This window comes from Colobus angolensis, unplaced genomic scaffold, assembly GCF_000951035.1.
Source record: "Colobus angolensis palliatus isolate OR3802 unplaced genomic scaffold, Cang.pa_1.0 Scaffold178, whole genome shotgun sequence".
Taxonomy (NCBI): Eukaryota; Metazoa; Chordata; class Mammalia; order Primates; family Cercopithecidae; genus Colobus; species Colobus angolensis.
Genome location: NW_012114910.1, coordinates 5,328,473 through 5,344,976, shown reverse-complemented (window position 1 = coordinate 5,344,976; position 16,504 = coordinate 5,328,473). Strand labels below are relative to the sequence as shown.

Genomic DNA, 16,504 nt, shown 5'->3' with positions numbered 1-16,504 from the left:
AAAAAAAAAAAAAAGAACAGGAGGGTGTGTGTGTGTGTGTGTGTGTGTCTCCCTGGTCCCCCAGCTTCCTCTCTGCAGCCTTCATCCAGGGCATCATTTCTCAGCTGGGCCAGCTGTGACTACCATGCCTACCCAGAGCCTGAGCCCTGGGGCCAGAAATACCCATGCAGAACATGGACAGCGAGGGTGGCCCAGGGCGTGCAGATGCAGAGTTGGCGTCCCAGGGGACAGAGCAGGAGAGGGGAGCTGACAGGACAGCTCAGCTCCAGGGCTGGGCAGGCTCCACTAACCCTGGCCTCTGTTTGGTCTTCTGCAGCTTGTCTAACAATCAATTTGATGAAGAGGGCACCAAGGCGCTGATGAGGGCCCTTGAGGGGAAATGGATGCTAAAGAGGCTGGAGTAAGTGGTGATGGTGGTTAATGGGGAAGGGGGTGAGTGAGTGGTGATGGTGGTTAATGGGGAAGGGAGTGAGTGAGTGGTGATGGTGGTTAATGGGGAAGGGAGTGAGTGGGTGGCGATGGTGGTTAATGGGGAAGGGGGTGAGTGAGTGGTGATGGTGCTTAGTGCTGCATGGTCAGTGAGTAGCATGCCAAGGAACCTTTGCATGTTTTGTAAACACAAAGTGCCATTTTTCTGGATGGACCCAGGTGAGCTGAATGCCCTTACATGATCTTTTACTTTCTATTCTGGCTCTGAGTGCCAGCAAGAACCTTGGTCATAGGAAACAGAATACACAACTCAAAGCAATCCAAGACAAAAGTGTACTGGCTTATGTCATGGAAAATTATGAGGCCACTGACTTCAGGCAAGCTGGATCCAGGGGTTCTGTATTCGTCAGGCTTCTCTCTCACATACTTCACTCTGGCCCTTACTCTTTTTCTGTCCACCTTGGCTTCCTTCTCAGGCGGGCCATCCCTGTACCTGCAGGCTTGCTTTCTCTCAGCTTAGCGGAAAGGGAGTACCATTGTCCCGGTGGTTACAACAAAAGGTCCTAGATTGAGTCTCACTGGACTAGCGTGGGTCACCTGCCCCACCCTAAAGCAATCACTGTGGCTGTGAGCACAAAATATTCTCATTAGCCAGATCTGGGCACATGCCCACCCTGTCTCCTGGACTTAGAGGGGTGGTATTTCAGGGTGTGAGTAATAGAAGAGGAAACAAACTCTGGGCAGAAAAAATCTACAGATGTCCACTACATTTGTCTACAGTCATTTCCTTGGTAACTGGCAGCTTTTACTACTCTCTTCCATAATTTGAAGTCACCAAATTCTTAGAAAAGCCAGAAACAGCCTCAGTCTAAAAGTCAGGTCCCCGTCCTGCACAGATTCCTGTTTAAACAGTATCTGGAAAGAAAATTTAACAGAATATCTTCCGCTTTTCATCTCATAACTTTTTCTGATGACCAAAAATATACACTGGCTATAAAAAGTTCCATCATTCTAGAAATATGTAACAAATAACATGAAATGCCCTGGAGATGACACCCCCTGAGAAAACTTCTGTTGAACGGTTTGTGAACTTTTCTCCAGATTTTTTTTTCTACATATGTTTTGAATTCAGTTTGAAAGTAGCCTTTTGACTTTTTGCCCCTTAACATTGAAATTCTTCCACTTGTCCCTCTTTGCTTCTCCCGGGGAGATGATCAGGTAAAAGGAGAGGAGGGATTACAGAGACCTTTGACCACAGGGCCCTCCTGTCATCTCACTGGTCTGTTTCTTTGCCCACCCTTCATGTGCCTGCATCTAGGCTCAGCCTTCTGGAAGCCTTTATTCAGGGGATTAGAGGCCCAGTGAGGTCATTCATTGGCTCATTCATGCATTCGACAAATATGTACTGAGCTGGGCACCTGGGCCGGGGCCAGGAGCTTGTGGTACCATGGGGGACAGGACAGATTCATCTATGCCGCCGGGGGCCTTTTTCTTCCTTCTGATTTCCCAGGCACCAAGTGCTGCTCCTTACCTCCTGCTGCCTTACTTGCTCTATCTGTAAACTGGCCATATGATATATTCTCTGTCCAAAGGAAGGGGATGGATCGTCAGTGCCTGGAGGTCTCTTCCCATCTCAGATCTGTCATTTCCAAGTGTAACTCCCCACGGGGAGCTACCCTCAAATCCAGCCAGCTTCTTCCAGCTGTCTACCTGTGATGGAGTGGGTAGGAGCATGGACACTAGTTAGGAGCCTCACTGCCTGGGTTCAAATCTGGGTAGGGTAACTGACACTTCCAGTTTGCTTGGCGCTTTCCCCATTTTAGCACCCGAAGTCCCACATCCAGGAAAAACCCTTCTGTTCTGAGCCAACCAAGACAGTTAACAATCTTTCGTTTCTGCCTCTTTTTTATTTTATTGTTATTTATTTATTTGAGACCCAGTCTTGCTCTGTCGCCCAGGCTGGAGTGCAGTGGCGCAATCCTGGCTCACTGCAACCTCTGCCTCCCGGGTTCAAGCAATTCTCCTGCCTCAGCCTCCCAAGTAGCTGGGATTACAGGCGCACGCCACCAGGCCCAGATAATGTTTGTGTTTTTAGTAGAGACAGGGTTTCACTTTGTTGGCCAGGCTGGTCTTGAACTCCTGACCTAAGGTGATTCACCTGCCTTGGCCTCACAAAGTGCTGGGATTACAGGCATGAGCCACCGTGCCCAGCCAGTTCTGCCTCTTAATGTGTGAACTTGTGCCAGTCCCTCAGCCTCTCTGTTCTTTGGCCTTCTCATCTTAACTTTGAGGATGAGAGCAATCTCCCCTGCTAGGGCTGTTGTGAGGATTAAATGAGATAATATGTGTTACATTCTTAGAGTCTGGTCAGAGTTCACACTCTACAAGTGCTAGCTATTGTTATTCTCCTCTCCTGCCTAGGCTAGGGGCCTCTAGAAGTACAATCGCCTGGGTCACATATGGTTGGAGCTCAGGAATGGGACTTCTATAGCTCTGGGTTCTGTTCCTGAAGCAACCAGTTTGTGTATGACCTTGAGCAAGTTCTCTAACTCTCTGAGCCTCGGTGTTCCTCTCCTGTAAAATGGGGATGATAATAAACCCACCTTTCCAGATGTCCCCATGCCCTGCGTTTGGCCCACATTTTATGCTCAATATGTGACCACCATTATTACTGGTCATTAGTCTGGGTCCGTGAGGTTCAGAACATAGAACTGCTGCCTGCCTGACCTCAGTGATTCATGCAGAGACACAGCATTTGGACTCCCAGTACAGTTCATTTAATAGAATTTTTATACTGTGTAGATATAAGTGGCTGTCTTGGAGGTCCCTAGGCTTGCTAAGCACAGAGGCCTCAGACCCCCAGACAGGACAGTGCCCCACTCCCTAGATGCCAAGTTCACCTGGCCTCCTCTTCTCCAGCCTCAGTCACCTTCTGCTGAACAGCTCTGCCTTGACCTTGCTTACTCACGGACTAAGCCACATGACCTGCCTGCAGAGCCTCAGGTGAGTGACCCAGTGGCCCATGGGGGTGAGTGGGAGGAAACATTCTCCACTCAGTTGGGACCACATCTAGGGAAGCACTGAGGGCGCCTCCCAGGGGATCCTTTGTGGCTCCCTCCCAGGCCCATCCCTGTGCCCTCTCAGGTGGGTGCCCAGTGCTCTTGCCTTCCAATGCCACCTGCTTCCTCCTGGTTACAAAAGTGGCCTAAAGGGCTTAGGCCCAAGTTGCAGAACAACCCTTGAGGCACACATAGTTCACCCTGGGCTCTTGTTAAAATGCTCATTCTGATTCCCCAGCTCTGGAATTCCGCCTAGGTTGTGTGTGTGGTTTTGTTTTTGTTTTTGTTTTGAGCTGGAGCCTCACTATGTGGCCCAAGCTGGAGTGCAGTGGCGACGCACAGGTGCAATCATGGTGCACTGCAGCCTCAAACTCCTGGGCGAACGTGATCCTCCTGCCTCAATCTCCCAAGTAGCTAGGGAGTAGTACAGGCCTAAGCCGTTGTGCCCAAACTCAGCATTTCTTTTTTTGTTTGCTTTTGAGATGGAGTTTCGCTCTTGTTGCCCAGGCTGGAGTGCAGTGGCGTGATCTCAGCTCACTGCCACCTCCACCTCCCGGGTTCAAGTGACTCTCCTGAGTAGCTGGGATTACAGGCATGTGCCACCACACCCGGCTAATTTTTGTGTTTTTAGTAGAGGCAGGTTTTCTCCATGTTGGTCAGGCTGGTCTTGAACTTCTGACCTTAGGTGATCTGCCCACCTCGGCCTCCCAAAGTGCTAGGATTACAGGCATGAGCCACCGCGCCCGGACCCAGACTGCATTTCTAACAAGCTTCCAGGTGGTATCAATTCTGGGGGCCACAGTCTTCACTTTGAGTAGTGTGTGTCTAGACTCAGATGGGGCGGCCTTCCTATACTCCCTTTGTGATTTCACTCCCTGCCGCTAGGTTAAATAAACATGACACTTACTTTCAATGTGATTTTTCAAAACATGAAATCTTGTGACTAAAAACAAATCCAAGCAGTGACACAAAGCGTTGCTTTGTTTATATCCAAGTATACCACCTCCTACCCCCCACCTCGGGCACAGCAGAGTAGGTAGGAAATGGGGTTAGAAAGTTCCAGGAGGATATATCATATTGGACCATTTCACCCAAAATTAATTTACTGAAAGGCGATCCATTAATATGTATGTATTTATTTTTATTTTATTTTTATTTGTTGAGACAGAGTCTCACTCTGTCACCTAGGCTGGAATGTAGTGGCATGATCTCACCTCACTGCAACCTCCACCTCCCGGGTTCAAGTGATTCTGGTGCCTCAGCCACCCAAGTAGCTGGGATTACAGGTGTGCACCACCACACCCAGTTAATTTTTGTATTTTTTGAGCAGAGACAGGGTTTCACCATGTTGGCCAGGCTGGTCTTGAACCCCTGACCTCAGTTGATCCACCTGCCTAGACTCCCAAAGTGCTGGGATTACAGGTGTGAGCCACCTCACCCAGCTCCGTTAAAAATTAATTTGCAAAATAAAAGAAAGTAAAAACAACATACAGACACTTCCCAAGGGGCTAAGATGATTTGCCTCAGCTGTTTCTTTGGTTTTTCCTACCCAGGCAGAGCAAGTTCAGGGCTCAGTAAAGACAATACCATGGGATTAAGGAAAACCTACCATATGCATAGATGAGAACATGATATGCCCCTGAGAACTGATTTGTGTGAATCAGAGAACCCCACGTGAAACTAACATTCAGCCGGGCCAGCCCGGAGATCCCTGACACAGAGGCTGATGTGAAGCTTGGCAAAGAAATGTAGAGACTGCTCCTGGGCCAGGGGCTCTGGATTCGTTTCCACCCAGCCTACAAGTCCCTAAGTCTCACTGCTGAGTCTCAGCTTTCTCACCTGGACACTGGGGACAATAATTCCCACCTTGCTCACCACCGCCCACCTGCCAAGACCCCCAGAAGTTTTGCTGCTAGCATATGAGTTCCTGGGTGTGTAAGGCTTTGCAAACTGTAGAGTTCTTAGCACAGCACCTGCAAAGGCCTTTAAGCTCCTGAAAGTGCTTAAAGTGCTCTTGGTCTATTCCCTGCTTTTCCAGACTGAACAGGAACAGTATCGGTGATGTCGGTTGCTGCCACCTTTCTGAGGCTCTCAGGGCTGCCACCAGCCTGGAGGAGCTGGAGTGAGTTGCCCATCCTGCCCCCAGACCCAGGCAATTTTGACAGGGAAAGATGACAAGGACAAGGGGCTACCTGAGCACGCCCTTTGCATCTTCATCTCATCTCCTTCACCCGGTTCTATACTGTGTAAACAACCTGGAGCCTAGAACCTTGGGGGGCCCAAAGACAGGATGTGAGAGTGTCAATTGCAGCAAGAGGGATTTAGGTCAGACAACGGGGAGAACATCCTAAACAGAAGCCAAGAGTTAGGAGCTGTCACTCAGCATGGGGTGATGGGGTTCTCTGTGTGAGCCAAGGCCCTTCCTGGGACTTCAGCCTCCCCTTATTTTTCCGGGAGTGGGGTGTGGACAAGATGAGATGGCGGAAGGCTGATGAAGCTGTTCTCTTCCCCCAAGCTTGAGCCACAACCAGATTGGAGATGCCGGTGTCCAGCACTTAGCTACCATCCTGCCCAGGCTGCCAGAGCTCAGGAAGATAGAGTGAGTGGCCAGCCCTACAGACGAGGGCCACAGGGGTCACACCATGGTCCTAGGAGATACTGGCCCCTAGCTCAGGCCAGCATGGTAAAATCTCCCCTGCACCAACCTCAGTGTCCAGGCAGTGGGGCTTGGTGACCTCCTGGCCCTCACTGTAGGACCTTAAGCCACCCCAGCCCCTGCTTTTCTCTGGGCCTTTCTGCCTCATTGTCTGGGTAGGTGTGTGGTGTCGGGGGGTTGTCTCTTAGGCCCCCTGAAGCAGGGCTGGCAGCCCCAGCAGATGTGCTGGGGTGTCGGGGAGAGGGCGCGTCAGAGGATCTGATGGCTGCCCACCTCCCACAGCCTCTCAGTGAATAGTATCAGCCCAGCCGGGGGAATGCAGTTGGCGGAGTCTCTCGTTCTTTGCAGGCACCTGGAGGAGCTGATGTGAGTGTTTGCCCAGGTGGTCTCTGCCCTCTGTGCCCCCCAGGCCCAACTGGCCTCCTCTCCCACAGTGGGCACAGGGCAGGGCAGGGGTCCCAAGTGGGCCGGCCCAGCACTCAGTGCTCATTCCTCTCCTCTTCCAGGCTTGGCTGCAATGCCCTGGGGGATCCCACAGCCCTGGGGCTGGCTCGGGAGCTGCCTCAGCACCTGAGAGTCCTGCAGTGAGTGGCCCCCTGCCCACACCATGCAGGGGTGGCGGGGAGGAGGGTCCCCGGGAGCAGTGGGCGGGGGTCCAGGCCCCCATCAGTTGAGCTGCCCTGCCCCAAGTCAAGCTGTGGCATATACCCACATGCCTGTTCCTTCCCTGCCTCTGATGTCTGCAGCAAGAAAATCAGGAGGCCCAGCCTAGTCCTGGGTCTGCCACGGGCCCCTGCCTGCCCTTGGCCAAAACCCTGCCCCTTCTCAGCCTCAGTTTCTTCACGTGCAAAAGAAGTGCAATGATCCCAGCTCAGTGCGCTCTGTAAGCGGGTCCCTGAGGGTGAATGAGAAATCCTAGCAGAGGGCTTCGCGGGAGCACAGCACCAAGCAACGCGGCCTCAGCACTTCACAACTGAAGTTCTTGGCCTCATGGCAGCCCCAGAGCGCTGGGACTTTTTTTTTTTTTTTTTTTTTTTTGAGATGGAGTCTCTCTCTGTCACCCAGGCTGGAGTGCAGTGGTGCAACCTCGGCTCACTGCAACCGCCACCTCCTGGGTTCAAGCAATTCTTGTACCTCAGCTTCCAGAGTAGCTGGGATTACAGGCATGCGCCAGCATGCCCGGCTAATTTTTGTATTTTAGTAGAGACGGGGTTTCACCACGTTCCCAGGCTGGTCTTGAACTCCTGGCCTCAAGTGATCCACCCACCCCAGCCTTCAAAAGTGCTGGGATTACAGGAGTGAGCCACCGAGCCTGGCCGGTGCTGGGACTTATATGTGCACCCTTTTCTAGGCAAGGGAATGAAGGCCAGGAGAAGTGTGGAGAATTTTCCTTACTCCTACATGAAGGACCTGGGTGTTGAATTTGGGATCTCAGACCCCAAAGCCAGGGTCCTTGATACCCACCCAGGTCCTGTGTGGATGGGGAATTAGCCGGAGACTGTCTACGGGCTGGTGCTGCAGCCTGAGATGAGGCTGAGGGTGGGGGGCTCTGAAAAGGCCCCCAGTCCCCACAGGCTCCTCTCAACCTCTCCTCTTTCCCCAGCCTGCCGTTCAGCCATCTGGGCCCAGGTGGGGCCCTGAGCCTGACCCAGGCCCTGGATGGATCGCCCCATTTGGAAGAGATCAGGTAAGTAGGGGCTGCCCAGCCCAGGCACGGGGACAGTCCTGGGCAGGTTGGGGGTTCCTCTCACAGGTATCTCCCCTACCCCGCAGCTTGGCGGAAAACAACCTGGCTGGTGGGGTCCTGCGTTTCTGCAAGGAGCTCCCGCTGCTCAGACAGATAGAGTAAGTAGCCTCCCCTGCCTGCCTGGGGGACCAGCAGTAGGCTGAGGGCAGCCCTTCTCTGAGCCTAACACCTGGGGAGGCCTTTGAAGTGATAGAAGCCCCAGGGATGGTGGGGGCCTGGTTCAAGAAAGGAAGCCTTTCCCAAAACTCCTAGCTTACCCCAGTCCCTGGCAGCTCTGCTCCCTCCTGTGCTGATAGGGGGAGACAGGACCTGCTAGATCCCCTGACTCAAACACCCCCCATCCCATCCCACGCCCTTCTCCATCCCCAGCCTGGTTTCCTGTAAGATTGACAACCAGACCATCAAGCTCCTCACCTCCAGCTTCACGCGCTGTCCTGCCCTGGAAGTAATCTTGTGAGTGATTGGAAGAGTCCTGAGCTGGCTGGGAAAAGGAAAAGTGGGGAGGGGTCGGGGGAGTCGGCTCCAGCCTGCTGTGTGGCCTGGAGCTGCTCCCATCCTCTCTGGCCAGTCCTCCCATTTGTAAATGGGGAAGATCATTCTTACTCAGACACCTTCTCAAAGACATTTTAACACTGGAGCTGCAGGTGATGTTGGGTAAAACAGTTTACCTTCTCCTGCCTTTTTCCCCATTTGCAGAATGATGGGAGGGGAGGTGGGCCAGGTGGTCTCTAAAGGTTTTTGGTCCAACCTTTCTTTTGGGAGGCAACTGGACAGACCACCTTGTCTGCTTGCTGAAACCTCCATTTATGAACCACAGTTGGTAGTGAACAGTGGCTAAAGGCAGGAGAAAGCCACTCCCAGACCTGCTGGCTGGCCGTGCTTGGCTGTCTCTTAGCCATCAGAATCCCCCGGACCTTGGGGCCTTGCAGTGCTGCCTCATGGGTAAACTAGATTATAGGACTAGCCTGGGACCCTAACCATGGTATGGAGAACACAGCTGTTCCCTGAAGAACAGGACACAAGTGATTACAAGATTATTTTAGTTTGCGTCCTAAAGGTCTTAACCCTTCTCATTACACCAAAGAGAAAGTCTCAGATCAGTGCTGATTTATCTTTAACACCTAACACGGGATTCTCCCTTTTTAACCAAAAGGGTTAAAAACCCAACATCTTAGGAAGGGCATATGTTCCAACTGGAAGCTAATACCATTGTTTGTACTATATATATTTTTGTAACTACCTTCTATATGGGGTCTGTAACACAGGTTTTCCATTGATAGTAATAAATGTTTCCTTTTAAGATTTTTTTTTTTTTGAGACAGAGTCCCCCTCTGCTGCCCAGGCTGGAGTGCAGTGGTGCAATTTCGGCTCACTGCAACCTCCACCTGCCGGGTTCAAGAGATTCTCCTGCCTCAGCCTCCTGAGTAGCAGGGATTACAAGTGCCCACCATCACACCCAGCTAAGTTTTGTCTTTTTAGTAGAGACAGGATTTCACCATGTTGGTTAGGCTGGTCTCAAACTCCTGACCTCAGGTGATCCACCCGCCTTGGCCTCCCAAAGTGCTGGGATTACAGGCGTGAGCCACCACGCCCAGCCAAGATGAAGTTTTTAAAGTAAGAAAAAAGAGGGGGCCGATTTAAAGAAAAATATGATGCATCCTAAATACAGGAGGTGCATGTGTGTGGCAAAAATGGCAACATCATGTGAACGTCATGATCCAAACTTGACGGGGAGGGGAGCAGGGAGGAGGAAGGTAACCTGCACCCTGGCGTCTTCAGGGGAGGACACACAAGCAGCCTATCAGGTGGCCTCTCTTGAAAACCCTTGCCCCCACGATTGGCCCCCTGCTCTCCCCACTCACTGCCTTGTCTCCACCCCTCAACCTCCTTGCTCTCCTGCCACTGACTTTGGGACCCCTACCCTGCAGGCTGTCCTGGAATCTCCTCGGGGATGAGGCGGCTGCCGAGCTGGCCCAGGTTCTGCCGCAGATGGGCCGGCTGAAGAGAGTGGAGTATGAGGGGCCAGGGGAGAAACGGGGTGGGCTGAAGGGGGACCTACCTCCAGGGAACACCAAGAGGCCACCGGGTCAGTCCCCTGCCTTCCAGAAAGCCCTTCCTTGAGTTGCACACTCTGGTCTGTTCCAAACCCCTGCCAGGCTTAGTTCCCCCTGGGTTCTAGCCTTCAGCCTTCCTGCTGCACACACCACAAGTCCCCTGTTGTCTTTTGGGTTCTCTGAGAAGGTAGTGTGGGAGACTGTGTCCCCCCACCTTGGCCTGAGGAAGGGACCTGGGAAACCCTCACACCCATTCTCATGACCGTGTCTCTCTTTCCCCTCCCCTCACCATCCACTGGGAAGCCTGGAGAAGAATCAGATCACAGCTTTTGGGGCCTGGCTCCTGGCTGAAGGACTGGCCCAGGGGTCTAGCATCCAAGTCATCCGGTAACAGAGGCCTGCAGGGGCAGGGATGGTGGGTGGGAGGCTACACCAACCCCCAGATCTAATGGGACTCCCTGGAGGGAGGCAGCAGGGCCTGGGTTGGGGATTATCAAAGGAGACTTGGACCACTCCACCAAGAATTTGGCAGCAAGCAGACTTGGATCAAATCCCAGCTCTGCCACTTGCCAATTGTGTAACTTTGTAGCCGTAACTCAACCTCTCTGAACCCCAATTTCCCATCGATGAAATGGGGATACTCATGGTATCTACCTCAGAGAGTTGTAATGACTAAACAAGCATATAAAGCACTGAACCCAATGCCTGACACATGGTAAGCACTTAAAATAGTAACTATAATCAGAGCCATCATATACAGTTGTATAGGTTGTGCACTGCACGAGGGCATTAAACCTAAGAGGCACCATTCACATTGTCAACCTGCTGGATTTCCAGCAGATGAGAGTAAAGTGCCTCGTTCTACCAAAATCATATATTATGACAATTTCAGACAGATGGCAGTAAAACATCTTGAAGAAAGAGGGCCTTTTCCTTAGTTGCACAAAAGTGTCATATGAGTGTGGTCTTAGCTGGCATCACTATCTCCCAGGGAGGAAGGTTGAGTTGGAGAACTCAGGAGGCAGGTGTAGGGGACACCCTCTCCCTAGGTCAGCTCTGCTGGTCTAACACCTGCCTCTGCCAGGTAACTCTGGGCACAGCTCTACCTTTTTGGGCCTCAGCCTCCCAATCTGCAGATAGGACAAAGGACAGAGATGGGAGGATGAACGAGTGCCTATATCTGTGCCCCACAGCCTCTGGAATAACCCGATTCCCTGCGACACGGCCCAGCGCCTGAAGAGCCAGGAGCCCAGGCTGGACTTTGCCTTCTTTGACAACCAGTCCCAGGCCCCTTGGGGTACTTGATGGCCCCCTCAAGACCTTTGGAATCCAGCCAAGTGATGCACCCAAGTGATCCACCCTTCACCTACTGGGATAAATGACTCAGGAAAAAAGAGCCTCGGCAGGGTGCTCTGCACTCCACCCAGGAGGAAGGATACGTGTGTCCTGCTACAGTTGTCAGGGAGAACTTTTCTGGGAACGAGAAGCCGGATCTGGCCAAAGGAGTATCCTGCTTTACATGTAATATGTGTGATCAACTGGGGACACGCGGCACACAATGAGGGTGTCAGGATAATGCATGACACATAAGGTTATATGAGGCAGCATGACCCCTTGACATGTGGCATTACGTGAAACTCAGTGTGATGCGTGTTCAACGGCATGGGTCGTGGCATCCCAAGTGGCAGGATACATGATTGTTGATCCATATATGACACATAACAAATGTCCATGTCACAGGACTCACGGCTGGCCAGATGACCTCAGGCTGGCCCAAGATCTAATTTATTAATTTTTAAAGCAAATACATATTTATAGACTGCATGTATGGAGCAGGAAAAGTCTTCTGCCCGAGCTGGGAGGGGAGAGTGTCCATGCACTGACCAGTCCAGGAGCCCAAGGGCCAGGACTCTGGGATAAGCCGGGGACTCAGCCATGAAGTCCCCTCCTGCGTCATTCCTCAGCCTACCCATCTGTAAACCTGATGACCTCTCCCTTACTTACATACTAGCTTCCAAGGACAGGTGGAGGTAGGGCCAGCCTGGCCTTGGGAGTGGAGAAGCCCAGTCTGTCTCATGTAAGGGACAAAGCCAGGTCTAACAGTACTGGGTGGGGGGCACTGCCAAGACAATAGGCTAGGCTACTGGGTCCAGCTATTATTACCTTGGTGGGATTCAGGTGAGCCTCCAGGCACTCCACATGTTAGTTACTTCCAAGGAGAACCAAGAATGGTTCTGTCACACTCGAAGCCAAGTTTGATCAATAAACATGATAGTCTTCCACCTCTAGCCTGAGTCCGATGTTTCCTGCTACCCCACTGAAGTCAGAAGTGGTTCACCCCCTGCCCTGGGGACTGGACAGCAGTGCAGACAACAGAGAGGTGTGTTGAGTGGAGCACTGGCCTGGGAGTCAGGAGACATGGGTTCCCAGCTCAGACCTTTGCTCTAGTCATGTGGTCATGGGCAAGTTACCTCCTCTCTCCAGACCTCGCCTGCAACATGAGGGTGTTATGGAAGCTCAGCATGTTAAAAACATTTTTTGTTTGACTTGCATAACATTGAAACTACTTTCTGAACTCATTGTCAGTATTTAAAATGGGGAATTTTACATAAAAATTCAGATTCTGGCTGCTTTTAAGTGCTAATCCAGCACTCCCACTAAAGACTCACATGAGTGTGCTTTTTAGATGCACACACATCCCTCAGCTTGCTGCAGTCCCCACCATTCCCCATTGTCTTGACACCCCACCTGACCCCACTTTTTGCTGCTCTTTGACCCTGGCCTGGAGAGTTTGCATGGGGATGTTGTACCAGAGGAACATGGCTTTGGAAGTCAGACAGACATGGAATAGAAGGTGACTTAACCCTTTGCTACCTGTCTTTGAGGTATGTGGGTTAGCAGCCACCCCGCAACAAACACACACACACACACACACACACACACACACACACACACACAAACACACACACACACATCAAGACTGCTGGAGAAGTCAGGAAAGCAAGACGAGGAAAGTTACTGGCAAAAAAAAAAAAGAGAAGTTAAGTACTGGTTACATCCCAGTTCTCCTCTCTTTTTATAGCCAAATATCATACGACGTGAAGAGATGCCCCAAATGACAGATCAGCATCCTCTCTCCCTCCTGTAGTTAAAACAAGTTGATCTTAGGGGGAGCCTCCCACCTCTTTGTGAAAAACCAGGTCGGGAGGGTGCAGTTACAGCTGAGCACCACTGGAGGGCAGGCTAGCCCACTGGCGATTCATGAGATAACTTCCTTCACTGTGGGACCCAGAAGGAAGTTAGGAGGTGATGCTAGGGCCTGTTCCCACCTGGCCTAGTAGCTTGGGATGTCCCCGCCTACCAGTGGCTCACCTGGATGGCTTGGCCTTGACCTTTGCAGCCCTCCAGGTTGTTCCCGAACCCCTCCAAGCACGAGGAGAAAGTCCTCCGGCCGAGTGCCAAGCACCCATACCTCACACAGGGCCACCCTTACTGGGCCAGGGTCAGGGCACACCTAGCACCAAATGGGCCCGTCTGCCTGGTCATGGGGGTGTAAGTAGGCAGGAAGACGATCCAAGAAGTTTACCAGGCAATCCTGGGCCCAAAATTCTGTCTCCCTTTCCTGGGGACATGATGCCAAGTTGACCTTGGCCTTCAGTGTGCCCAAGAGCACCTTCACGCTACAGGGGTTGCATTGCCTCCCCTCCTTGCTCAAGAATGAAGGATGAGTCCCTCAAAGCCTGGAAATGGCTTGGCAGGGGAGCCAAGGCTGAGGAAGGAGCAGAGGGTACCAACCAGAGGCACCTGGCCATGGGGGACAGGGGACCCCGGAGCTCAAGGACACTATTTTCATTTGCTGCATAGCCATTTTACTTCTCTCTTCTGCTTTTCCCCCTTCATATCTGCCCAAATTCTACACTCCAAGAAACTTTCAGCAGCTTCCCTGAAATAAACCACAGTATTGCCGGCACTGCAGAGCTGGCTGGGCCTACATCAAGTTGGTGTGAAATCGCCTTGTTCATTTTATTAAGAAACTTCCTGTCTTGCAAAACTTCCTCTCTTGCCACCTGCCTGCTTGGAGGTCTTAACTGATTTTTCGTTTGTTTGTTTGTCTTGTTTTTGTTTTTGTTTTTGTTTTGAGACAGAGTCTCGCTCTGTCACCCAGGCTGGAGTGCAGTGCTGCAATTTGGGCCCACTGCAACCTCCACCTCCTGGGTTCAAGCAATTCTCCCACCTCAGCCTCCCAAGTAGCTGGGATTACAGATGTTCGCCACCACACCTGGCTAATTTTTGTATTTTTAGTACAGACGGAGTTTCACTATGTTGGTCAGGCTGGTCTGGAACTCCTGACCTCAAGTGATCCACCTGCCTTGGCCTCCCAAAGTGCTGGGATTACAGGCATGAGCCACCATACCCGGCCTGTTTTTCTATCCAACACGGATAGAGTACAGCCTCCCTGCCCCCTTCCTCCCCAAAGTAGGCTCAGTTTAAATATATACATGAAAACAAATAAAATTCAAAGAAAAGCAAGGTTATGGGGTATCAAACAGAATGATCCAATGGAAGCTCCCCCATCTCTGCATGTGAGCCCTCGCACTGAGAATGCGATCAGGCTGGTAAGTACCTGTGTCTATCTGCAAGACTGGGAGAATCTCCTTTTGCTACTTTGTCTCTCAGCCTCCATCTTATAATTGTACAAATTGAATGTTCATCTTTCTATTTTTATTTATCATTATGATTTTATTTTTCCTTAAGTTATTGGGATACAGGTGGTGTTTGGTTACATGAGTAAGTTCTTTAGTGGTGATTCGTGAGATTTTGGTGCACCCAGTGCCCAAGCAGTATACGCTACACCATATTTGTAATCTTTTATCCCTCACCCCTCTCCCACTCTTCCCCACAAGTCCCCAAAGACCATTGTGTCTGAATGTCCATCTTTCTGATGGGAGTCACAGACTCCCCTTTCACCTCCTTCACACGCCTCAGGTGCTGTCAAATTGCCTCCTCTGTCCTTCCGCTAAACACACACACCTGTCCAGCCAGTGGTTCCCAAGCTGTAAAACTGCAGTTATAGAAATTGTAAGGGTGTCAGGATCTTGTCACCACGCAGATTCTGGTTCAGCAAGTTGGGGGGCAGGGCCTGAGATTCTGCACTTCTAAGAAGCCTCCAAGTGATGGCCATGTTGCTGGGCCATACTTAGCTTAGAAGACTGTAGATGAGAGGATCGCAAGCCTGACTGCACATTAGAATCACCTGGGAAGCTTTTAAAAATCACTGTTTTTAAAAGGAGTATTTGGGCTGAGTGCAGTGGCTCATGCTTATAATCCCAGCACTTTGGGAGGCTGAGGCAGGAGGATCATTTGAGCTCAGGAGTTTGAGACCAGCCTGGGCAAAATGGTGAAACCTTGTCTCTATAAAATAAAATAAAATAAAATAAAAAACACACAAAAAAATTAGCCAGACGTGGTGACATGCACCTGTAGTCCCAGCTACTCAGGATATGGGGAGTGGGGTGGGGTGCTGAAGTAGGAGGATCACTTGGGTCCAGGAGGTGGAGGCTGCAGTGAGCCAAGATCATGCCACTGCATTCCAGCTTGGAGGACAGAGCAAGACCCTATCTTGGGGGAAAAAAAGAGTATTTAGAAAGCTCCCTGAGTGATTCTAGTGTGCAGCCGCAGTGGAGACCCACTGGTCTAGAGTATGCCGTCTCTTGGAGAGGCTGAGCAGGCCTTTGCACCGGTACCCCTTATTTTGTCCTGAGGATCCCATGACCCTCCCTCTCCAGAGAGGGACACTAACTCCAGAGACTTTTCCTAACTTTTCTAAAGGTACAAAGCTGGTAACTGGTGGCACCAGGAAGCAAACCCGGGTCACTCCTATGACACCCATAGGGGCTACCCCAGTTTTCTCATCTGTATAGTAAGGGGATGAGCAAAAGGAGGTTAGGCATGAGGACCTACGTTCTTTGGCTGAAAAGATGACCTTATGGCTCATTTCTGCACTCCCTTGGGGAGAGTTCTGGATCCTCAGCCACCTGCCCTACCTGGTTATCTCTGTAGAGCATCACCATCTGTGATGTACTCTAGGCCCAACAATTCCAGCAACCACCTCCTCTATTTCACAAATGAGGAAACCAAGACACAGAGAGAGAACATGACTTGCCTAAGGTCACACAGTGAGTATTCAGTGGGGCTCTGACTCCAACGCTGGAATAAAATGAAAGGGTGACCTTGGGGTGGTCCTGGGCTGGAGATTTAACTGGCCTGTGCGTCTGTGTGCTCCCTGGAGAGAGAGGGGCCCTCAGGAAGGCAGGAGGACCATGCACCCTTCTTGGTCTCTGCTTCTGCCCCCAACCCTACACTTCATGGCCAAAGCTAGGCCTGAGGACCTGTGGCCCCACTAGAGAAGGACATGCACTCTGGGCACATCCAGGGCTTCCAGGAAAGACCGTTCAGTGGCTGGTTTGGTAAAGATCATCTCATCCCGGGGCAAGGCTCAGGAAGTTCCAGGGACTGCTGGTCTTTGTCCTGCCTCCCAGTCACCGCAGTGAAGAACCCT

At 51.4% G+C, this 16,504-nt stretch overlaps 1 protein-coding gene across 1 annotated transcript in view; it reads left to right on the top strand.

Moving 5' to 3' along the window:
* The window catches only part of NLRC5 (NLR family, CARD domain containing 5), an 83,667-nt gene extending 71,436 nt beyond the window's left edge, over positions 1–12,231 (top strand). Inside the window, exons 38-49 of the mRNA XM_011938862.1 lie at positions 317–400; positions 3,349–3,432; positions 5,527–5,610; positions 6,004–6,087; positions 6,427–6,510; positions 6,651–6,728; positions 7,748–7,831; positions 7,918–7,989; positions 8,261–8,344; positions 9,820–9,903; positions 10,249–10,332; positions 11,139–12,231. Of these exons, the coding sequence (XP_011794252.1) occupies positions 317–400; positions 3,349–3,432; positions 5,527–5,610; positions 6,004–6,087; positions 6,427–6,510; positions 6,651–6,728; positions 7,748–7,831; positions 7,918–7,989; positions 8,261–8,344; positions 9,820–9,903; positions 10,249–10,332; positions 11,139–11,250 (1,018 nt within the window). The 3' untranslated portion in view covers positions 11,251–12,231. The remainder of the gene's footprint in view (positions 1–316; positions 401–3,348; positions 3,433–5,526; positions 5,611–6,003; positions 6,088–6,426; positions 6,511–6,650; positions 6,729–7,747; positions 7,832–7,917; positions 7,990–8,260; positions 8,345–9,819; positions 9,904–10,248; positions 10,333–11,138) is intronic.
* Positions 12,232–16,504: the final 4,273 nt, after the last annotated feature.